Source organism: Mus musculus, chromosome 2 (genome assembly GCF_000001635.26).
Source record: "Mus musculus strain C57BL/6J chromosome 2, GRCm38.p6 C57BL/6J".
NCBI lineage: Eukaryota > Metazoa > Chordata > Mammalia > Rodentia > Muridae > Mus > Mus musculus.
Window position 1 is genome coordinate 35,866,435 of NC_000068.7, and position 24,131 is coordinate 35,890,565.

Genomic DNA, 24,131 nt, shown 5'->3' on the forward strand with positions numbered 1-24,131 from the left:
CGATGCCCTCCAGGTCCATCCATTTGCCTAGGAATTTCATAAATTCATTCTTTTTAATAGCTGAGTAGTACTCCATTGTTAAATGTACCACATTTTCTGAATCCATTCCTCTGTTGAGGGGCATATGGGTTCTTTCCAGCTTCTAGCTATTATAAATAAGGCTGCTATGAACATAGTGGAGCATGTGTCCTTCTTACTGGTTGGAACATCTTCTGGATATATGCCCAGAAGAGGTATTGCAGGATCCTCTGGTAGTAATATGTCCAGTTTTCTGAGGAACCGTCAGACTGATTTTCAGAGTGGTTGTACAAGCTTGCAATCCCACCAACAATGGAGGAGTGTTCCTCTTTCCCCACATCCTCGCCAGCATCTGCTGTCACCTGAATTTTTGATCTTAGCCATCCTGACTGGTGTGAGGTGGAATCTCAAGGTTGTTTTGATTTGCATTTCCCTGATGATTAAGGATGCTGAACATTTTTTCAGGTGCTTCTCAGCTATTCAGTATTCCTCAGGTGAGAATTCTTTGTTTAGCTTTGAGCCCCATTTTTAACGGGGTTATTTGATTTTCTGGAGTCCACCTTCTTGAGTTCTTTATATATATTGGATATTAGTTCCCTATCTGATTTAGGATAGGTAAAGATCCTTTCCCAATCTGTTGGTGGCCTTTTTGTCTTATTGACGGTGTCTTTTGCCTTATAGAAGCTGTGCAATTTCATGAGGTCCTATTTGTCAATTCTCAATCTTACAGCACAGGCCATTGCTGTTCTATTCAGGAATATTTCCCCTGTGCCCATATCTTCGAGGCTTTTCCCCACTTTAAGTTTCACTGTCTCTGGTTTTATGTGGAGTTCCTTGATCCACTTTAGATTTGACCTTAGTACAAGGAGATAGGAATGGATCAATTCGCATTCTTCTATCCTGACCAACTAGGTTTCATTCCAGGGATGCAGGGGTGGTTTAATATACAGAAATCCATCAACGTAATTCATTATATAAACAAACTCAAAGACAAAAACCACATGATCATCTCATTAGATGCTAAGAAAGCATTTGACAAAAATCCAACATCCATTCATGATAAAAGTCTTGGAAAGATCAGGAATTCAAGGCCCATACCTAAACATGATAAAAGCTATCTACAGCAAAGCAGTAGCCAACATCAAAGTAAATGGTGAGAAGTTGGAAGCAATCCCACTAAAATCAGGGACTAGACAAGGCTGCCCACTTTCTCCCTACCTATTCAACATTGTACTTGAAGTCCTAGCCAGAGCAATTCGACAACAAAAGGAAATCAAGGGGATACAAATTGGAAAGGAAGAAGTCAAAATATCACTTTTTGCAGATGATAGTATATATAACTGACCCTAAAAATTCCACCAGAGAACTCCTAAACCTGATAAACAGCTTCAATGAAGTAGCTGGATATAAAATTAACTCAAACAAGTCAATGGCCTTTCTCTATACAAAGGATAAACAGGCTAAGAAAGAAATTAGGGAAACAACACCCTTATCCATAGTCACAAATAATATAAAATACCTTGACATGACTCTAACTAAGGAAGTGAAAGCTCTGTATGTTAAGAACTTCAAGTCTCTGAAGAAAAAAATTAAAGATCTCAGAAGATGGAAAGATCTCCCATGCTCATGGATTGGTAGGATCAACATTGTAAAAATGGCTATCTTGCCAAAAGCAATCTACAGATTCAATGCAATCCCCATCAAAATTCCAACTCAATTCTTCAACGAATTAGAAAGAGCAATCTGCAAATTAATCTAGAATAACAAAAAACCTAGGATAGTAAAAACTCTTCTCAAGGATAAAAGAACCTCTGGTGGAATCACCATGCCTGACCTAAAGCTGTACTACAGAGCAATTGTGATAAAAACTGCATGGTACTGGTATAGCGACAGACAAGTAGACCAATGGAATAGAATTGAAGACCCAGAATGAACCCACTCACCTATGGTCACTTGATCTTTGACAAGGGAGCTAAAACCATCCAGTGGAAAAAAGACAGCATTTTCAACAAATGGTGCTGGCACAACTGGCGGTTATCATGTAGAAGCCAGTTCTTAAGTGTTAAATGAGTCCCAAAGCCAGGCCTACCAGAGTTTGGTAGCCTGTTCTTCCCACTTGGCTACAGAGATGGCTGTGCGCTTCCATTCCTTTACAAGCAGCCTATGAATATTCAAGACCCTTTCTAAGCTTGTTGTTAAGAACCACAGTGGAAGAGTATTTACACCGTGGGGGAAATGCAAACACAACCGGAGGAGTGTGGAGTGTTTTGTTTTGTATTTTGAAAGCCAGTTTATTAGCACATCTCTTCATTCCAAGGCAACAAGGAAAGAGAAAACAAATGTCAAATTGCTTTCTTTGATTTCTGGAAGCAGGTGTATAACACACTCGGGAAGATTCTGAGGGGGCTGGTGAGAGGACTGAGCCAGCAGACGCCTGCTGCTGAGCCTGGGCTCCTGAACCCACATGATGGAAGGAGAAGGGTGACTCCCACAAGATCTCTTCTGACCACTACACATGCGCTATGGCTCAGCTCTCACCTGACTCCCAACAAATGAATAAACAGAGAAAAGGTTGTATCAAGAGAAAGATTCCAATTCCAAATAGCTAAATAAAACAGAAAGGGTTTTTGTTGCTTTTTTTTTTAATTCAGAAAGAGAAGCCCCCAGAGTAGGAAAAATATAATTCTGCAATTTTAATGAGGCTGCCACACAGACACAGATGCATTTTGTGTGCTGCTATTGGCTGGAGGAATTTGACTCAATTACTTTATGACAATAAAAAAGGAAACGGTGGTGGGCAAGGTCCCAGTGGAAATTGTTGCCAGGAAAAGAGCGCCTGGCAGCCAGTCCCTGCCTTAGCTGTCTGTGAGGAGTCCTGGTGGGAGCCTCCTGGTGGAGAGTGGCAGGTGTCAGTAACAGAAGTTACTCAGGCATTTCTCCTCTGTCCCCAACATGGTTCTGCCAGTTAGCAGAGCTCCACAGCTGGGAAGCCCAGTCACAGTGGCAGGTGCTAGTGGAAGGCAGAGGGGAGAGAGAATTGCAAAGGAATGAAAGAACTTGTATTTAATGAGCACCTGCTTTACCACCAAGCACAGACCTTGATGTCCTTAGCTGTGTGCCACACAACTGCCCTTTGTTCCATAGCTACAACACACCCAGACATACCCCAAGCCCTTAGATGGACTAACTTAACCCTCTCAATGACCCTGAAGTAGTGACAAGTCTCCCCCATTTTACATCTCCCCCACACTTAACCAGTGAGAACGCAGCAATGCCAAGAAAGAGCCAGAGCAATGACTGTGGGTCAGCTCCCCGTCCTGACCCGTGGAGCTAACAGTAAAGGAAGGATTGTCATTGACTGGAACCCTGACCATCACTTAGTCAATAGTTATCAAAAGATAAAATGGCCTCAATATTACAAAGATGGAAAAATGGAAACTTTATGAACATTTTTATAATTAGCAAATGATAGCAATTATACACAGTGTCTACCGTTGGTTGGATAATCTCTCCCATGTCTAAGGGCTCTAAAAGTATTGGATGTTGATGCCTGCTTTACTCTGTGCCCTTCCACCTGCCAGTCTCTGGACTCACAAACATGGAATCTGGATCTTTGCAGTCAGTGGATGTGGTGGGTCTTCTCCTGATTTATACATACACACAGAAGCTGAGGCACAAAGGCCAACCTTGCCCAAGGTCACAGAGCTGGAAGTGACAGAGCAGGCTGGATTTAGGGATCTGGAGCTCCACCCTGCATTCCCTTAGTCTACCTGCCAAACATGTGGCCTTTCATGGTGCTAGCGAGTGCCCGACACCACTGCTGAATGGACAACACAGAGAAGCAACCCGGAAGTGGGTTTTCTTAGTACCCCATAGCCCGCCCCTGTGATGGGAGTACAGACAGAAATGCCACGTGATTCAAGCTCAGGACCTAACCCCTGGACACGCCCACTCTCAGCATTTCTCACCAAGAGCATCTGCCCAGAAATGTGGCGTCTTGCAGTGGGAGTGATGTACGGGCCAGCCGGGCCGATCTCCCGAGTCTAATGCTGGCATCCTTGTCTGCGTCCTGATTGTGTAACATTAAATGAACTCTAATTAGCATGCTGAGTATCCCAGTGACTATCACCTTAGGCAGCAGCAGTGAGCACTGAGTCTTCCCTCCTCCATTCTCTCAGAGCATTTTAAGTTGGGGACTACTGTGTACCAAGCTTGGGATAAGACCCAAGTTTAAGCTGCAGGGTCAGTTTTGGAGGAAATTAATGATTTGCTAATTATTTCCTTGGATAAGCATTTACTCTCACATGCTAGTATTAAGTAAAAACTCTAGGGACTCCGAGACTGGTTGGATGACGTGTTTACTGGTAACTACAGTGAAACCACAATGAGCATAGTAGTTATGAAGCACGTTCACAGTAGTGGTGGATCCAGGGGTGGGGGAGATGGCTCAGTGGGCAAAGTGCTTGCTGCCCAAGCATGAGGACCTATGCTTGCATCCCTGGTGCCCACATGGAAAGCTGGGCGCAGTGGTATTCTGCACCTGACTAGGGGGAGCAGAGGGTCCTTAAGGCTTTGGAACTGCTGAGTCCCAGGTTCAATAAAGGACCTGTCTCAAAAACTAGTGTGGAGACTGATGTGGAGTACTCTCAGGATTAACCTCTGACCTCCACAGATGTGCACATACACATGTGTGTGCGCACTCAGACACATATGTACACACATACATACATCATACACATGCACACACAGAGAGAGCTGGGCATTCAGACAGCTCAGATGACCTACACAGGGTCTGTGGTATCAAAGCCACCATTCCAAAATCTGCCATCTGCTTGGATCTGCCAGTGACAGAACAAGCCTGCAGGGTCCTCACAGGCAGGTCCCATTTTCAGAAGATATTTGACTATACAAAGCTTTTTCTGGTGCTGGTCACAAACAAACAAACAAACAAACAGTCCTGTCTTCTGTTACTCCTCATTTTGGTCTACATGGTCATATTAAATAATACTCCTATTGTAGAGCTGTTTCTTCCAGACTGAAGCACCCTCGTGGAGAGAGGAGGCGGTGTTTCCCAAGACTCATAAGAAGGGTACCAGCCCCATCCCCACAATTATGTGAGCAGTGTGCAGTTGCAGGGAGAGGAGACTCTGGTGAAGCTACTTGCCAGTTGCTCAAGTGGTCCAGCAATGCAGTTTTTGCATGTCACCACCCTCTGGCAGCCAGAAGAGGGTGCCAGATCTGTTGGAGCTGGAGTTACAGGTGGTCATGAGCCGCCCTGCATGGGTGTTGGGAACCAAACTTGGGTCCTCCACAAGAGCAGCTTGTGCTTTTAACCACAGAGGCAGAACCCCAGCCCCTGTAAGAAGAGCAGATTCCTCCATGTGGCCTTACCACATGTGCTGCCTCATCACAGGTCCATAAACACCAGAGACAACCCATTTTGTACTGAAACTTCCAAAATCATGAGCCAAAATAAGGTGACTTAAGGATTCCTTCTAACTATGAGAGCTGACTAGCCTGTCTGGAGAGCGGAGACAGAACCCTCCCTAAGACACAAGGTGGGGTGGATCGTAGGGTCAGTTCCCACATCACACTGATCAAGGGAGGAAGAGAAATACTATTTTTAAAGGGCAAGGAGGCTGGAGCAACACATTAGCAGTGATGTTTTGGGGGAAGAGGGAAGCTGTTGATTAATACCAAGCAACTATAGCACAAATGCCACAGGGGCCTTTACAGGGCCTTCTCTGGGCATGCATCAGTCTCAGCTCAGCTCCAGTGAGACTAACGAGGGATCTGGCATGAGCCAAGCCTGGTTCAAACCCTGACTTTGCCCAAGTCCTGGGGCAAACACAGAAACAGTCAAATGGCATCACGATACTTGGTAGGGTTAGGGTCTAAATTAAACCAGAAAGTTCCTGACTAAAGTAACCCTCAGTGAATCCAGTGGCCATGATGACAGGGAGGACAGAGGAGCCAGCAAGAAGCCACGGGTGTCCACTTCTTTTCATTCCCGAGTGTTCCTCATGGGCTGCCTCTAACACCGGCACTGTCCTTTGAAGCCTGATGGCTTACGGACATGCCAGGCCTGTGTCAAATTCCCACCAATGATTTCTCAGCATAAATTAACTGGCACAAATGCTTTGAAATGGCTGCTACAGAATTATGTGACAGCTTCCAGGAGAACATATAAAAATAGAATCAGAGAATGGCTATTCGAGATGCACAGAGGTTTCTCATTAATTTAATTTCTCCTTTCCTTCTGGCTTGTGATCCTTCTTTGTACGAGCTAACGAGGAGGAAGGTGGGAGCAAGCACCAGGTGCCCGGCTATTGAAATAAGTAGTGCTAACAAACAGCAAAAAGAATTCCAGATTAGCTAAAAAAAAGAAAAACTGTCATAAAACATAACAGTATTTCTTTATACTTATATGGAAACAATTTATGTAAATCTATACCATTTACCGAGGAAGTCTGTGTGCTGCTGTGTCATCTGCCTTATTGTTATATATTGAGCACACAAGGGTGGCACATCCATCTATCAGCCCTCTCCATTTTCACAGCAACCCACCATTATGGCTCCTTCTGTGGATGGGGTGCAGTGTGGGCAAGGGGATCCCATGGCTGAACATGGGAGACTAGAATTGGAACCTAAGTCTGCTTCTGTTTGTCAGGGGTGCTGTTCTCTGAGCCTCATTTCAGCCCAGGATTGGGGTCGAGGAAGACAGTGTGCAGGGGGGCCCAGACACCCACTGCCTCCCCATTCCTACTGACTACAGGCCTGACTCTGGTTCCCCACAGTCCTGCACATGGGTTACAGAGAAAACCTCACTCAGATTCAACATCGGAAGAGTCATTTTTCTGAAGCGCCCCCCCCACCCCGTTACCTCTTCCATAATGAGGGTGAAATGCAGGTTCTCTTTTCTTTATTTTTTTTTTATCTTATTCTCAAATAATTCTGAAGCTAGGTGGAAGCGAGGGCTCCTCTGGCTTCCCTCCATGCTCCCAGGTGGTGCGCTGGTCTGATGCTATTTGTATTCTGATGCTAATCACTGGCTCTCAAGATCTGCCCCCACCCCCCAGCGTCCTCACTGATGAGCAGACCCTCATGCACACCGAGTGATGCTATATAAACCTTGTTCCCCAATTTAACTGATCAATAAAATGCCAGAGCCTGTGATTGGGCTTTAGAGGGAGAAAGGTGGGGCTTGAGGATCGAGTTGGGGTGGGGGGTTGCAGGGAGAGAGAGGGAAGAGGAAAGAAGAGAGGATGTGTCGAATGGAGGACGGCAGTATGAGAGGAGATGGACCAGGGAAACAACAAGTAACAAGGGACAAATGGCTGGGAAATGAGTTAGAATAGCTCCAGACCTAGGCTTATGGCTTGTGATAAAATAAATAAAATACCTGGACTGTGTGTCTTTTATATAGGCTAGCTGGAATGGTATAGTTCACTTACAGTGCCATATGAGTTCCAATTTACAAGAGGCTTACGCATGGTCAGGTGTGTGATAAATAAATATTAAGCTGTATGAGGGTGATTTTCTTAACTCTGATTAATCCACATAGTTTAATGGGAAAAGGGGGGATGAGTAATATTACAAAAATGTCTTAAGTGTGAAACAAACCAGAAGAGGAAACATAAATCCAAATGAATGCACTGACCGTAAAGAGGGTACTAAACTTTCCCCAATTTAGAGGCCAGAATCTAAGGTGCAGTATAAGGTAACCTGAATACCAACAAGTGCCAAGAACCGATATTTTCCAACCACCAAGCAGGAGCTAAAACCAGTTTATTTGGACACAAGAAAGTCCTCATAATACACAAACTCCCAAACCCAACAGACCTCATGTGGGGTGTGACTACACTCACAAGCCAAGTGTTACTGGGGCTTCTATTATCTGGACCCTGTCCAGGAACTACCTGTTGCTGGAGCGAGGCCCTGGGTGACAGCCCAAGACTGACTGCAATGCCCCAATAACAGCGTTGATGGATTTTGGGAACAGGAAGGACCCTCAGCAGCTGTTCTGGTTTAACATCTATGGCTATGACGAAATATCTGGACAAAAGCGACTAGGGGAGGGAGGGGTTTGTTCAGCTTACATGTCCCAGTTCCATCCATCACTGAGAGGAGTCAAGGCAGGGCTTAGGCAGCTAGCTCCCTATGCATCCACAGCCAAGAGCAGAGACAGAACACACACCCATGCTGGCTTGCTGCGTGCTCGGCTACGACTCATCGCTCTCAGACAGTTCAGGCTTTAGTCCATGAAGTGGGATCACCTTCACGTAGGATTAGATCTACCAATCTCAGTTAATAATAGTCAAGACAATCCCCCACAGACTAATCTGTTCTAGGGAATCCCTCAGTTGAGACACCCCTCTCAGGTGATGTCAAGTTAACAGTTAAAACTAACCAGGGGATGGACCCAGGAGAGGACCCATACAGCTGTTCACAAATGCCTGTTACTCCAGTTCCAAGGACCCAAAGCTCCCTTCTGACCTCTGTGGGCATGGCACACATTTGATGCAAGGCATGCACACAAGCAAAACATCCCTACACATAAAAAATAAAACAACAGCACAGCAGTGGAGCTGAGGAGATGCAGAGAGCTGCACACACAATATTATCTTTGCATCCACAGGCCCAATATAGCACCTGGCTCATAGCATGCATCAAAGAGCAAGCCAGTGGTAGAGCCAGGGAGACTCAAGATCTCCCTCCTGATCTCAAACTCACAACATAGCTCAGGTTGGGCCTGAACTCATCATAGTTCTTCTGCCTTCCAAAGGAAAGGCTGGGATTTCATGTATGAGCATCATATCTGGAATATTACTCATAGAGACACTGTTGTCTGGTCTTCACCAACACTACGTATTCGTAGTACTGTAATCAAAGGTCAACTGAACAGGCTTCCAACATCAACGGAAAGATGCCTCATAGACAGCTGGTACAACCTGTAGCCAGACCATGGGAGACACAGAGATCACATCTAAAATAGCTAAGTGTAGGGACCAGGACCAATCTCTTCCCTAAATGCACACACTAGCTCGAAAATTTGGAAGATGCTAGTCATAAACTTGGGCAGAGGATCCGCGCAAAGCCTCACAGTGGTATCTTTATGAAGCATCCAGATTACAACAACACCGGGAAGTGGCCTTCTATATCTGCAACTATTTTAAGAACCACAAATCCTATTTCTCTTCTTCAAACTAATTAACGTTTATAAGCAGGACTGAAGTGTTTCTTGTGACTGCCACAGGAGAAGCAGATCCCTGCAGTTGGAAGCAAGTGGCAGGGTGGTGAGAGACTGTCAGAAACACTTCTCGAAAGCACAGCTACAGTAGACAGGAGCTACAGCTCCCAATTAGGCTGGCCTCCAATATCCGGCACCTCATATCTAATGGTTTAAAAGCAACCAGCGAAATTTGCAGAGTCCAAGGGTTTTTAAAAGATGAAATCTTCCTTCTTATTTTTATCTCTCTCTTCCAAATGATAAATCATCGTGCTTATAAAAGCTGCGGGTTTGGGGACACGGCAGAGAGTAGAGACGAGCAAACCTCACGCCGGGAAAGGGTAGAGATTTGGCCAAGGTCAGCTTCAGAGTGCCTGGGACCCTCAAAGCCCAGGACCTTGCCTCCTAGCTGAGTCAGAGCTACCTTCCCCAGGAGACTGCCTGTGTTAAGGGTCCCTGCCCATGCAGTGTGACAAAAACTTCATGGAAATTAGAGGGATGCATTTTCAATGTGAGGCACGAACAGACCGAATACTTTGCATCGGGGAGCATGTTAATTAAACTAGGAACATGGGCACTGTTGACTTCCTTCAGTCTTGCTGAACTCTTGTTAAACTATCCATTTGTTTAGATAAATTCCTGTCTTCAGAAAATAAAATACACATGACTTGAATGGAGGAAACTTGTATACAGTTTGCCCTCTGCATCTGTGAGGTCTGTGTCCAAGGATTCAACCAAGGATGGGCGATCCTCGGGAAAGAAGCCACATTTTTACTGACTGTGAATATCCTATTTTCAAAGAGTCCTTTCCTGAACAATACAGCATAGCAACTGCATAGGCAACACTTACATTGTATTAGGTATTACAAGGAATCTGCAGCTCATCTAAAGTCTATGGGGGGAGGTATGTGGGTTACACGCAGACACTCTGCTCTTCTATGTAAGGGACTTGAGCATCCACAGGTTTTGGTACCATGGGGAATGCTGGGAAGGACAACTGTATGTATCTATTTGTGAGGATTGTAATAACGTTAATGCTAGTGATATTAGCCTTATGTGTTCAGCACTGTGGTAGTAAATGAGATTAGCAAACAGGCTAATTATCAAACAATTACCACTCATGAAATGCTTCCCATATCCAGGCAGTGTGTGCCGTGGGTTAGACGCAGTGGCTCACTTTACCATTGCAACATTCCTGCTAAGCAGCTTTTTACCATTACAGACATTTTACTGATGGAGAAACCAAGGCTCAGGGAAGTCAACTGCCCCAGATTTCACAGAGAGCAAGGGGAAAAGCTGTTCTCAAATCCAGGCCCAGAGGACTCTTAAACCTTCTGCCTCTGGCAGCACAGACTACAACATCCCAGTCTGTAAAAAAAGGGATTGCTTCAAATTCTATTTCCAGCAAGGACATTTGGAGATCCAAGGGTAAACTAAGGGGTTGGAGGATGACTTGTCCTCCATGGCCATCTTGGCCTTGTCCTGGCAGGGAGCAGAGGAAAGGAGAGCTCACTGGTCAGGGCAATTGGATAAAACAGAAACACGAGGAGGCCAGAGCTCCAGCGAAATATGGGAGCAAGGTAGGATTTGTCTACTGTTCTGTTTTAAAATAGTCATGAAGCAAAGGGAGGCACTTCCACATTCAATAATTTGATGGCTAAAATCTGCAAGTTATATTTACTGATCATAAAGGAAGGACATGTTCCTAGAAGGACCGAGGTTCAAATCAGCAGCCTTGCAAGCTGCTGTGTTACAGTGAAGGAAAAAAAAAAACAACCAAACAAACAAATGAGACAGAATTGTTGCTGTTGCCTAGAGAACCCCCCCCCCGGTCCCCCGCCCCCAATTGTTCTGCTGGAGAGAAAGGCTGAGTCAAAATTAAGAATGCATCTAGGACTTTGCCTGCAAACCAGCTGCGGGAGAATGGAAAGGGTGGGGGAGGGGGCTGCAACCTCTCCCTTATTAGAAGAAGTGTTTTAAATGGATGTGACGGTGCCTTAAAGGTTAGGTTTGACAATCATTAATACTTTGATTGTCTTAAGAAACCCACACAGAAAGGCAGGGAAAGAAGGCGGATGAACAAAATGTGAGTTTATGGTGCAGCTCCATATTGTTCTCAGTGCTCTGGTGGCAAGCGTTATGAACTGGGGCATCCTTGCTCTTGGAGTCATTGGGAAGCTGTGTCCAGGGTGTCCTTCCCCAGGCTTACTGTCCACCTCTTACATATAGTTATGAGGCATCCTGATTATCTCAGCACCGAACCCCGGAGGAGGGGCTGAAGGATCGCTTCCCAGAGGGTGTCTGATGGTGGGACAGACCTAAAGCCAGGGATAGGTGGGGTAGAGACTCTGTGGTTGGAGGTGTGTGTGTGTGTGTGTGTGTGTGCGTGTGTGTGTGGAGTATCCACCCTCATCCTGAAGTGGTGGAATCAGGAGTGGGAAGAGACAAGAGAGGCTGGCAGACGGCTGGGATCTCAATTGTACTCTTTCTATGTTATCACAAGGACAAGGAGCATGCAGGTAACATGAGCCACACGCCTAGGAAGAACCCGATAGAAACTTCTGGAGAGGATGTACCCTGAGAGCTGTTCTGATCCCCTATTTTCTCCTAATAACTATTATGGTTTGGGTCTACAATGTGTCCCCCAAAGCTTATGAATGGAAGGCTTGGCCCCCCAGTGTTGCAATATTCAGAAGTAGGGCCCAGCTAACCAGACCATGAAGGTCCTGGTCTCATCAACGGGCTCATTCATAGGTGGGTGCATACTTCCTGGGCTCCTGGGATGTGGGGGAAACTGTAGAAAGTAGAGGCTGGTGGGCAGAGGCCGGTTACTGAGGGCCCGCTCTTGAGGTGATATTGTGTGCCCTTCCTTCTGCTGTTATAAGGAGGGTGGCTTTGCTATAGCACATGCTGACCATGAGGCTCTGCATCATCACAGTGGAGTCTAGTGGGTGTGATTCCTCTGAAGCTGACTAATAAAGCCCTGGCTGCTTTGAGTTGTTCTCCTTCAGCATTGAGTAATACTCCAGTTAAATGTGCAACTCAGACACCGGTCCACCATTATCCCACTGTATAGCATGGAAGCTGGCATTTAGGGAGGTTAAGTGATTGGCTGGATTGTATGCCCAGACTCTGAACCCATGTGTAGTCATCCCAGGGCTGCCTTTCCTTTACTCCACCTTATTTGACCTTGGCTTGGTTACTTCCAGCTGCAGGCTGCATGGAACTCGTGACTCCTTTGAGTCTGTTGGTAGCATTGCAGACAAAGGAAAGCCTTTTGCTTTTCCTTTCTTTCACCTGAGTTTTACTGTCTCCACCTCCAACTTCAGCCTCAGCTCCTTGTTCCGCCACTGGCACCTGCAGAGACATTATTCCATCTCCCCCTATGATCTTTGAAGCTACACATGGCTTCTGCTCTTGGCTCTCTCTCCTCTAAGCTGAGACATCCTCAGTGCATCCCTTTTCCTTCCTAAGAGAGGATTTCCAGATCCTCTACTTAATCAGGCCTTGGAGGACAGAGTCTAGTCTCTGTCCCCTACGGCATTTTACAGGGTTCATTGTGTGTAGAAGTCCCACCTCAGCTGATTTCATATACAGGCTTATTCTTCCTTGCAGCAAGAGATGGGGTCCTAAGACCCAGAGCTGAAGAAGACAGCCTTCCTGCACCTTGGACTTTTGGCCTAAAGAACGGACTCTCGGGATGCCTCCTGCACACTGCGGAGGGTGCTTAATAGTAACCGGTCTGGAATGACTGTGAGACAGCAGAGCGCCTTGCAGGTGTATGGGAAATGATAGTGATGGTGAAGTGCTTTGGAGAAGCCCTCCACCCCTGCACCAGAGTTCAGCTCCTTCGCCACCCCCAGCCCTGGCAGACACGGGGCAACGCACAGCTGGAGCCAAGTGCCCCCTAAGTATGCCAAAGCTGCTGTGAGGCTCTGAGAGACTACAGTGCGTTACAGGCAACCACTGTGGGTTGCTGGAATAAAGCACCTGACAGAGGAAAGCTTGAGGAGGGCAGGGTTTAGTAAGGCTCAACACATGAGCTTGCAGTTCACTGTGGCACAGCGGGGAGTGTGAGGGGGCTGGTCATTTCGCCACAGTCGGGAAGCAGAGAGAGATGAATGCTGGGATTCAGTTTCCCCGCCCCCCATCTTTTATTTAGTCCAGAACCCCAGCCTACATTCAGGATGGATCTTCCTAACCTAGTTAACCTAGTCTAGACATCCAGAGACAGTCCCAGAGGCTTGCCTTTTGGGTGATCCTAGATCTTGGCAAGTCAATATTAGTCACCACAGGAACCTCAAAGACAAGATGTCCCTGGGTCCAGGGACTGAGCCAGCAAGGAGGCCTCTGAACATGCTGCTGTGGCACTGTGGGTGGGGCAGAAACTAAGAGTTAGGAGTAAAAGCAGTCCATGCCTCCATGGGAGGCATAGCTGTCTGGGGCGGGGCATAGCTGCGTTTCTAGCTTCCAGTTTCATGAGTGACATCGCTATGGATGCAATAGTACCTACCCATTTTCTGGTACCCAAGAAGCTTCATTAGGACTGTGCTGGAGCTTCTGCTGAGGCTCTCCGCCACCTCACCCTGCCTCACATTCCCTGGGGCAGGCCCAGCTGGTCTCCTTGTTGGCACTCCCACTGCATTCTGTTCCTCACCAGGTTCAGGTGCATTACTGACCCAGCCTCTGGTCAGGTCCACATGCAGACCAGCTTTCCCCTGTGCACCCACTGACATGCTAGCAGCTTCCATGCTGCAGGGGATAGCACAGTCTGGAGGAAGAGGGGATCCACTCAACGTTAAGGAAGCCATCCACCGGCCAGGGAGAGCGGGCTCTGCAGCCCGAGGGGCTGTGGAGTAGTGCTCTGCTCACAGGCAGCCCTGACTTGCAAGGGTGCAGGGGTAGTAGACAAGCGAGCATGAGGCCAGATCCTACTGCTCTGAACTGCTCAGATCCTGCCCTCTCCCACGCCCCACACATTAGCCTCTGCCTTGAGAGTTGCTGAAAGTGAAGGAAGAAATGGAAATTGCATGAAAAGAGGAAAGAAAGCAGCTGGAGAAATTGCCGACCATTTGGTGTGATAACCCAGGGCTCTGGGGACATGGAAGCAGACCTTCCTTCTCGTCTTCCATTTCTTTTAATCTAGCAGATAATTAGAGGGAAATCAAATCCCTCCCCACAGCCAAAGATTAACCTGTCATGGCCGTAGCTCTTCCTACTGCACCGCCTCTTCTTCCATACTTTCCCCTGAACACCACACACACACACACACACACACACACACACACACACACACCACACACACACACACACACACACACACACACACACACACACACACACAGTGGTCCACTTATTTAAAACTATTCAGATTGAACATTTCCCATAGCAAGGGCTCTCCCAGGAATAAGCAAGATTCTCCCTCCCTCCAAAGCAAGAACTTTTCATTGCTTTGCAGATTAAAAAAAAAAAAAATCCAATTGCAAAACTCCCTTTTATGGATGAAGGAAGCAGAGTGGGGAGACAAAACCTTTTATGGCTATAAATGACAGAGCCAGGATTTACCCCTGAAGCATCTGACTGCCGAGCCCTGTGCTTACCCACTCTGCTTTCCATCTACACACAAGCCACGAGTGGATCTCTCTCTGACCTCAGTGGCTCTCTCTTCCCTCAGACGATGTGGTCATTATCTGTAGAGGGAGACAAACCCCTGTCTGACTTTTGATGATAATCCTGCCTACCAAAGATCTAACTTCTCTCTACACCGCAGCTTACACTTCAGCCGTTCTGGTTTGGAACATTACGGAAAAGCAAGAAACTTCCTGGTTGGCTGAGGTTTTTTACACACAGAATCACCTGCTCATTTGCTTAGCCCACATAAATTGAGAGACAAGTCCCTGCTCTAGCTTACAGTGAAGAAACAGACAGGTCTCCACTTTATTCACTGGGGCAGGGTCTTCCTCTAAACCCAGACCAGCTAGCTGTCTCACTGAGAACCCTCCTCCCAAATTCTGGGAATACAGGTGGCCTCTACCATATTCTCTACCATACAGGGGGCCGGCCATCCCACACTACACTGGTTTCTGTGTGGGTCCTCGAGTCTCAACTCCCATCCCTGGGGCTTGCATGGCAAGCACTTTATCCATAATGTTAACTGACTGGCTTTATGTCCATCCAGTTTCCCATCTCTACTCAGATAGGGGGTGGGGCACTTGCATACCTGTGGTAGAGAGACCCAGTTGCTGCCTGATGGCCCTCTTGAATGACTCTCTTCAGGAAATGCACTTTTCCTGACAGCCTCAGAAGTGGCTCCCTCAGCAGACTCCACACAGGAGAGGCTCACTCCTCACTCAGCATTTCCACATTTTGAGATGGAAATGACTTGGCGTGTTTCACACAGAGAAATGTGCGTATCATTAGTCACGTCCTGTCTGGTTTCCCATGGAAATGCACCCACATGTTTCTAGATTACTGACAACCCACCGGAGCCTGAGACCTTCGAGGACCAGGCAGGCGGCGTAGATGCAAACCACAAGGTCCCCAACCTTCGGAGGGTTGGGCGATGGAGCATCCAACTTTGGCCTTAGATAATAAAATTCTGGCCTTCTTTCCAGGAATGGCACACGCATACACAAGGTCCTGTGTCACCTCTGGGCTCCTTCAAAGCCCCACACATTCCACTCGGAAAACAAGCTCTGGATTCTTTCTTCTGACACCAGGCTGCCCCCTCTGGGCTCTGGGCTTCCATGGCCCTTCTCTCCTTCTACCTCCCTCCTCTCTTCACCCTACTTCCTGCACCTGCCTCTCCAGCCTCCTTGAACTCTTCAGAACTCCCCGCGGAGCCTCCTGCGGCTGCTTCCTCCCCCAGGGACATCCTTCCTCTTGTCTTTGTATTTCAAGCCCTACTCACTTACACCTCAGCTGCAGCGCTGCCTCTTCACCTGCTTTAGAAGTTCTTCCTGCCAGGAAATGCTGCCTCCATAGGCTCTTCCTTCTTGACGATTTCTCCTTGCATCCACTGTACTTAGCCTGCTCCACCTTGCAGATCGTTATGTATGGGTCTCACCTCCCCTTCTGGCCTGTGAGCTAATTTGCTTCTGGAGTCCTCCTCTTGACACACAGTAAGTGCTCAACAAACACTCAAGATAAAGGAATCTTGTTTCTCTAATGCACCCCTGATGCAAATGAAATGCAAATGAACATATGAACAGTCACCTTACTTTGACCCCGACTTTTTTAATTCGATGACACATGGATCTGTGTATGCTGGTCCTTGGGGTTCAGCATAAAGAATTCTTTGGCATCAGCTGAACTTCAGGATTTCAACCAAAGGTCAGCTGTGTATACACACAGATGGACCAGTCTGTTGGAGAGGGAGATGGTTCCTCTGGAAGAGTCTGTTCCCAGAAGCATGATCACCAGCAGGAGGATGCTGCCCCTTTTGTTAGGATGGCACGCTTAGTGCACATAGTTCTGGAAAGGTGGCTCAAGAGTTAAGAGTGCTGGCTACTTTTTCAGACAACTGGGGTTCAATTCCTAGCACTCACATGTAGCTAGCAACCATTTCTAACTCCAGTTTCAGGGGAATCTGACACCCTCTCCTGGCCTCAGTGGGCACTGACTGCATCATAGACATGCAGGGCAAAGCGTCCATATACATAAAATAAAAATAGTAAGCCTTTTAATAAATGAATTCATCATTTCTATTATTACTCAGTACTGCCAATGCAAGCGGGAGGAGTCTGAGCTTATGAGCGTTCTGATTCATGTGCTTCCTCCCTCTTCTCGAGGACAGGACAAAGCCACACTCCTTGGTCACACTCAGAATCCCAGCTATGCCAACTGTGTGCCTGGGAGGTTCCTCTTCTCAGTTGCTCTCAGAATGCCTCCCCTTTGTCCTGGGTTCTATGTAGAATCTACCTGCTTTGGAGGTTCACCTGTTGGTTCTGATGGTAAAGGAGCCCAGAGAAATGCTTGCCAAGGTAAGAAGAGTGGACATCTCAATCAGTCGCACCGAGGCAGGCTCCCTCCATTCTTTACAGCAGGGCTATTATGGTGAGAAGGGGTAAATGAAATGGGAGTAGACTGTGCCAAGTTACTGTGGGAAGGGGGCCTTCTGGGCTTCCATAAGTCATGTATCAAACAGCTGTAGTTGAATCAAAGGCAAGCAGAGTATAACCCAGGCACTAAGAGGTATCACAGGCTCCATAAAATCTCCCCCAGATTCCTCCGCGCCTGCCTCCCTGGCACACTTTATAAATTCTGGGATTCCAGAAGGCTATAATTCCCAAGGAAAGTCCAGTTACCAGAAAGACAGACATTCAGGACAGGAAAGCAAGTAAAGTGGCCCCTCTGGACTTAGACGTACCTCCCCCAAACTAGGACCTCCTCTGAGAATAGCTGGGGACGATGTCTGATAGGTTTCAAAACAAAGACTTGGGCAACCAAAATACCTTGAGAAAAGGGGTTTTTCTCATTTTCCCTTTCTCTTTGATGCTGAACTTTCAATGTGCAGCAGAACCCATCTCAAAGTAAGGAACTCTGGTCATTTCTACCTCACCTCTAATGAGTCTTGTGACTTGGAACAACTCATGAACCTTCTCCAGCATAGTTTCTGGGTGGGAAGAGGTTACTCAGGGGGAGGCATGGGTGTGGAATGCCTTCATCCATCACTTGGATCAACTGTCACCGAGGCTTAGGAACTGGCTGTCACCATCGGGTAGTTTGAAAGTGTAGCCTGACTGACTGACCCCTTGGTGACCCAGGAGCCAGCATTTTTCAGTGCCCTCAGGGAAGGAAGTGACACGGCTGAGCCCAGAGCACGATGAGATGTTAAGGACCTCGCCCAGCCCTGGCTGCCAAGTTCACCGCTGCCAAGTCAATGTTCTTTAGATGTCTGGGAGAAAGCATCTTGAGACAGGCAGATGACTAGGGTAGTGATCTCTGAGCCTCTGCCAATGAAGTGAGGGTCTGATCACATCAGAGGTTCTAGTGGCTCCGTAAGGCAGAAAAAAAAAATTCCTTCTGTGAAAGTGACCTCTAATATAGGAGACCCAAATCAGAAGTTAACCCTAGCAGCAGACGTAGCCCAACTGCCCATCAACTGACAAACAGGTACCAAACTGCAGTGTATCTAATCTATATAACAGATTATAATCTATATAAAGCTCTAACACCTGCTGTAGCATTGCTAAACCTCAGGGACATTATACAAATGAAAGAAGCCAATTACAGAAGACTACTTATTGTGAAATTCTGTTTTAAAAAAACAAAATCACCAAGTACAGGAAGTGGCAGATAGGCAGCCCTCAAGGGTGGGAATGGCCAGCAGCGGGTGGCGGGGAGGGGGGGCGGGAGGAGGACTGGGGATGCAGGGGTGTTTAGAGGGATGGGTTTCTCACGGAGTGACAGACATGCTTGGAGCTAGATAGACTGATAGCCCTGTAACACTGGACATGTACCAAATGTCCCTAAATATCACTGGATTGTCTGATTTTGGGGGGAGGGGTTGCTATGGTCTGCTTTTTCGGGGAGGGGTTGCTATGGATCAAATATAAGGCCTCACACATGCTCGACAACTGTTTATCACTGAGCTATAACCCAGGCCCTCAAGGTGTATACGTTTAAAATTTACAGCATATGAATTTTACTTTCACAAAGATGAGGTTTCCAGACTCTTAAGTGCCAGCCTCCTTAGTTCCACATTCTTAGGGCTCCTCCACTGAGCCCCAGGAGGGAAATCAATAGTTTCTAGCTACTAAAAAGTTTCCAGTCACCTTCGTTTGCTGTGATGGTTGTCTCCCTGCTTTACTCCAAAGGCAATTTCTCCTAACCTCCCAAACACACAAGTCCCAGTGATATCTTGGTGCCTGGAAACAAGTCCACCAGGCACCCTCTCTGGTGTCTGTGGAAGTCCATGGTAATCTCTCCACCTCAGACTTAGGATCCATCACTAGTTTTAAACTCAAAATGCTGCAAGAAGAAAAGTAGCAGTCAGTCCTTGATTTGGCTTGTTTTCTCGCCGATCAGTAAAATGCACATTAGAAAGAGTCTTCTGTCAACAGTGTGGTGGCACTTGACCTAGGACTCCAAGCCTCAGGGAACCGAGCCACAAGGACTGAATGAATGCAAGTTCCAGGCTAGCATGGCCCACAAAGGGAGACTGCCTCTCAAAAAACAGTACCAAACCAAATAAAAAAGTGCCCACTAAATTGTTTCATTTGAATGTAGTTACTGTTGTTTTATTTACATGTCATTATATATTATGTAGAAAAGACTCCTGGAGGCTCAAGACAGCTATGTGACTTGCTGAAGCCCTTAGTAGTAGCTTCTACAGAGTGAAGACTGAATGCTGTCTCTTAGCCACAAAAGAAAAAAAAATTTTTTGAGACATCGTCTGATATTATAGCCCTGACCTAGGCAAAAATTCACTAAGCAGTACAGGTTTTCCTTGAATCTGTGGCAATCCTGTCAGCCTCTGAGGGCTGAGATTACAGGCAGAAACCCTCATGAACCAGCAAAGAAAGTGCTATTAGCTATGTTCAGAAGGCAGTCACTGGGGTCAGGCTCCTCTGCACACACAACATCTAGACTGTTCTCAGCCTCACCAGGAAAGGCCCCAGGGGTTACAGGACCCAGGTTGTATGGAGGTGCAGGGTGTACAGGCACGTGCTGGCACCTTTCTTATAGTTCTTCGGCACCTTTCCAGGGAAGCCTTGGGGTTGAGGGTTGAGGGACATCTGCTTAATTAAGATTGTGTGGGGCCAATAAAATCCCCCCTACCCCCAGCTGTCTTGATAACAAACACCCCAAGCAGGAACTAATAAGGACCGTGCCACAGGCTCTAGAGCTGGGCATGGCAACACACACCTGTAATCCCTCTGCCTCTAGGGAGACAGAGACAGAAGGACTGTGAGTTCAAGGCCTGCCTAGACTTCACAGTGAGACCCAACTCAAATAACAGACAAACAACAGCAAAAAGAAATGGAAAACTCTGCTACTGCAGGTTAATTCTGGCCCTGAATTCTACTGTGACGTCGCTCAATACAGATGTAATGGAGTGGTCTCAGAACTGCACCTACAGGTTTCGGCCCCACAGCCCTGCACATTTTCTATGGCCCCCACCTTGTGCTTTGTCCCATTACCTTGAGTCATAGGAACTGAGAATAATTTCAGCCACAACCCTGGTAAAGTTACCACAATAACATGTGTTATATATTTATGCACTTTGCGGACTGCAATGTACTCTCGTGGATGCTGACTAAAAATAAAGTAAAAAGGTGAAATTAAGGGAAAAATCACAAAAAATGGTGTTTAGCTAGTCACACACCTCCTTATGCTCCAGGTAAGAAGGAGAGAGAGATGAAAGGGTTTCTAGATTAGGAATGAAGCCAGAGCCCTGATAATTCTGTCCTTGGATATCGATACGAACGTCAATGCTTTGTAAATTAAAAATGAGCTGCTGCTGCTGCTTATGACTTGATAAGTTATAAAATGCCTCTTTCATCCTTCCCAATCAATGATCCTGGGCTTCTTGGTAATTAAATTTCAGATCTTCAGCTCTTATGGATTGTATAGGTAACTCGAAACAAGACAGGAGGAGAAGAAAACTCGTTTCCCTGTGCTGCTTTACTGTGAAGGGGGGAACCTCTGCTTCTCTGTGCTCGGTAGCAAAGGTTAAAGAACGCTCAGGCCTCCTATCTGAGCATTGTTTAACCTCTGAGCTCAGAGGAGAGAGGGTGCATTCAGGGTAGTATGGCCGTAGAAGAGCCCTCTGATAGGTTATCCAATCCCAAGTGATCAGGTCTAAGCGCACACATACACATACACACACACACACACACGTGTGTGTGTGTGTGTGTGTGTGTGTGTGTGTGTGTGTGTGTGTGTGTGTATAATTACTAAAGGAGGTGGTAGTGACTATTGAGATGGAGAGATGGGAAGGGCACAGGAGGAGCTGCAGAGAGTGAGTGGAAAATGTGTAAACATAGCGCCCATGTAGGAAATTTGCAAAAGAAAAAACTTTTAATTTAAAAGTATGCTCAGGCCACACAATGGATTTTGAACTTCTTGTTTACATAGAAGAAGTCAGAATTCCAATGTGTCAAGGTCATTCTAAAATAATCTGCACTACCATGCTGCAGAAAGCCACCTAATTCTCTCCGTGTGGAACACAAAGTCTCTTGGGATCTCATCTTGACTGCTGAGATCAATAACCATTGCAGGAAAGATTTTTAAGGAGTGTGCTTTATGGCAATTCATCTGACTAAATTGCAACTCTAACCGGTGTTTTTTCTGAGGGTGAGTAGAGAGAGTAGCCGTGTGTGTCTAGTCAGTGGCCCTATCATTTGCCCACTGTCCAGCCATGGATGTCCAGCTCTAAGGATCTGGTGGCCCAAGGACCTCATCTCCGAAGCAGGATTCCATGGAGGCCACACAGACAGAACTGGCTATGCAAACCACAGAAGTGAATGTTTGTGGTGACATTGTTCTCAGGACAGATCAGGGGAACAGTTAGCACCCAGCCTGCCTGAAGATAATATGACCAATCTTATAGACTCACATTTTCTGCAAGGAATGTTTGCTCGACCATGGTTTGCCACGAGGCAGCACCCAGGGAACCTGCAAATGTGTGGACAAACCTCCAAGCCATACTCCTAAGAAACAGCGTGGCTGAAGGTGGAGGCCATCATGCTGGCATTTAAAAAGCTGCTCTGGGAGGCTCTCAGGTGCAGTTGAAGGTGAGAAGCATGGCTGTAAGGCTACTCAAGCAAGATCGGGGCTTGAGTCCCATGGATGAGGAGTCTCAGCAGAGGAACCTAACAACCACCACTTGCTGGGGAAGTCAGCACTCCTCCTTGCCTCGAGCCACGAGGCTAGGTCTTGGAGCTTTTGGGTCAGTCCAGTACATCACGAATATGGGAAGAACTACTTGAAACACCTGCTTTCGGGTTTCTGCCAAGACTCAGTCAACAACAAACACTTTGTGGGAACCTGATGTGCGTGTGGTGGGGGACAAACAGAACCAACTGGCCAAGGGACATGTTCTTCATATCAAGGATACTTTCATGAAAAGTGAAGCAGGGACGTTTATTGTCCCCCTAGGGTCCCCATGGGGAGAGTTTAATTTGGACCTGTGCTAGAGGTGTCAGAAGGCGATGGTGTCTACTCTACAAACCTCAGAGCTCATGCCACAAGAGTGTAAAGCACCGAGAGGGAGGGCAGAGGCCTCTGAAGCCCCTCTCTCTCCGTGTCCCTTTGGGGTCTCTCCTGCATGCTACCACTCTCTTGCCAGTCAAACAGTCCTGGGCAAGTGCAGAACCTGTCACTGAAGAAATGGGAGATTAGGATTTGGATGGCCAAGGACTTAGGGTCTCACACATGCTTGCTTGGCACATGCTCTACCACTGAGCTATATCCCCAACCATTCCTGATTTTGAGCTGCTGCTTATGTGGGACTATTTATGAAATGTGTGGACTATTCATTTAGCTCTCAAGAAGTTACTTCACCCACTTGGGACCCAGAGCAGAGACATGAAGAGACATGAAGGAATCAGCAGGAAGCTGACACACTAGAGACTTACTGGATCTCCTTTTTCTTCTTCAGCGGGTCCATGAGGCGCAGCGTGTCTCTGATCACAGCCACCTTTACCTCTTCATCCACCAGGCTGGGGATATTTTCAAACACTCCTGGAGAGAGCTTGGAAGGTAAGGATGCCGAGTTAGAGCCGAACTGTGAGCCAGTCCTGATGCTTATCCCTGACTGCCTCCAACTAGTTCAAATGGTTGTGCAGTTTATATGTGTGGCCTATACAAATCCATAGAAGAGAACTTTTACACCGCCCCTCCATATTAGCATGCAAATTACCTTTTATAAATTCACAAAACTCACACAGAGAAACAATAGTGCTATTGTTTTGGTGCTATTGGTATGGTTTTATTTTGTTAGCCAAGGCTAGCCACTGACTTGATATGTAGCTGAGGGTGGTCTTGAACTCATGATTCTGCCCTCTGGACTCCTGGGACTATAGGTGTGCACCACATGCCTATTCTTGGCACTGTACTTCTTGGATTATTTTTGTAAGAGCTGAGAATGTGAAGAGGGCTGAAAAAAATTAAAAGAATCTGGATAATCCCTCCAAACCCAGTAGTAATTTTAGGGGTATTTCCTCTAGCTCTTTAAATATGTGGTGAGGGTTGGGCAGCACAGGCACTGTTAAATGTACTGTTTATCTTAGTGGCTCAAGAATGTCGATGTGGCTAACTCATAGTCATAGAATTTCAATTAGTTCATCTCCTGAGGCTAACTAATTAGTTCATGTCAAAACTGATGGAAAGGCTCAGCTGCTTCTAAGTTTCCCACCTTAAAAAATGAGAAGAATGGCATGCTGGGAAATTACCAAGGGTCGGAAAGGTCTCATATTAATAGACTCTATTTGGAGTTTGACAGAACTAAAAGTATTTGACTTGAACCAAACTTTGCTGTGAAATTTCAAGGGTGGCAAGTCTTGGGCAGCCAAGGGGATACCCTGCAATCAGGGGTATGTGCGCTGCAGCCTTGCGGCCCAGGGGGTGTGCGGCAATCACTTACTTCGTATTCATGCTCAATTCGCATGCTGGGGTTTGCATTCACTTCAAGTAGCATAGGCTTCAAGTTTTTCATCAGAAGAATGTCAAAGCCTAGAATCTGGGCAGAACAAACATAACTCGGCATTATTCCCTCGGGCCACAATTTCTTCTCAGGAATTGAGTATGGTATTAGGGACATTAAGGGGAAAATAAATTCAAACTCGGTCTCCGGTCTTGGACTTGACCCTGATCTCTGTCCTCCACAGCCCTTGCCCCTCTGGGTGTACTTGTTGGACCAAATGGATAGCAGATCTTT

At 46.7% G+C, this 24,131-nt stretch overlaps 1 protein-coding gene and 1 long non-coding RNA gene across 2 annotated transcripts in view; one reads left to right on the top strand and one right to left on the bottom strand.

The window, feature by feature from the left end:
* Ttll11 (tubulin tyrosine ligase-like family, member 11) overlaps positions 1-24,131 on the bottom strand; it is a 228,581-nt gene that overhangs the window by 115,195 nt on the left and 89,255 nt on the right. The window contains exons 5-6 of the mRNA NM_029774.3: positions 23,838-23,933; positions 22,831-22,946 (exon numbers count right to left, since the gene is read on the bottom strand). Of these exons, the coding sequence (NP_084050.1) occupies positions 22,831-22,946; positions 23,838-23,933 (212 nt within the window). The remainder of the gene's footprint in view (positions 1-22,830; positions 22,947-23,837; positions 23,934-24,131) is intronic.
* The window catches only part of Gm35396 (predicted gene, 35396), a 28,968-nt gene continuing 22,048 nt past the window's right edge, over positions 17,212-24,131 (top strand). The window contains exons 1-2 of the long non-coding RNA NR_168304.1: positions 17,212-17,302; positions 22,854-22,954. This is a non-coding gene — a long non-coding RNA (predicted gene, 35396). The remainder of the gene's footprint in view (positions 17,303-22,853; positions 22,955-24,131) is intronic.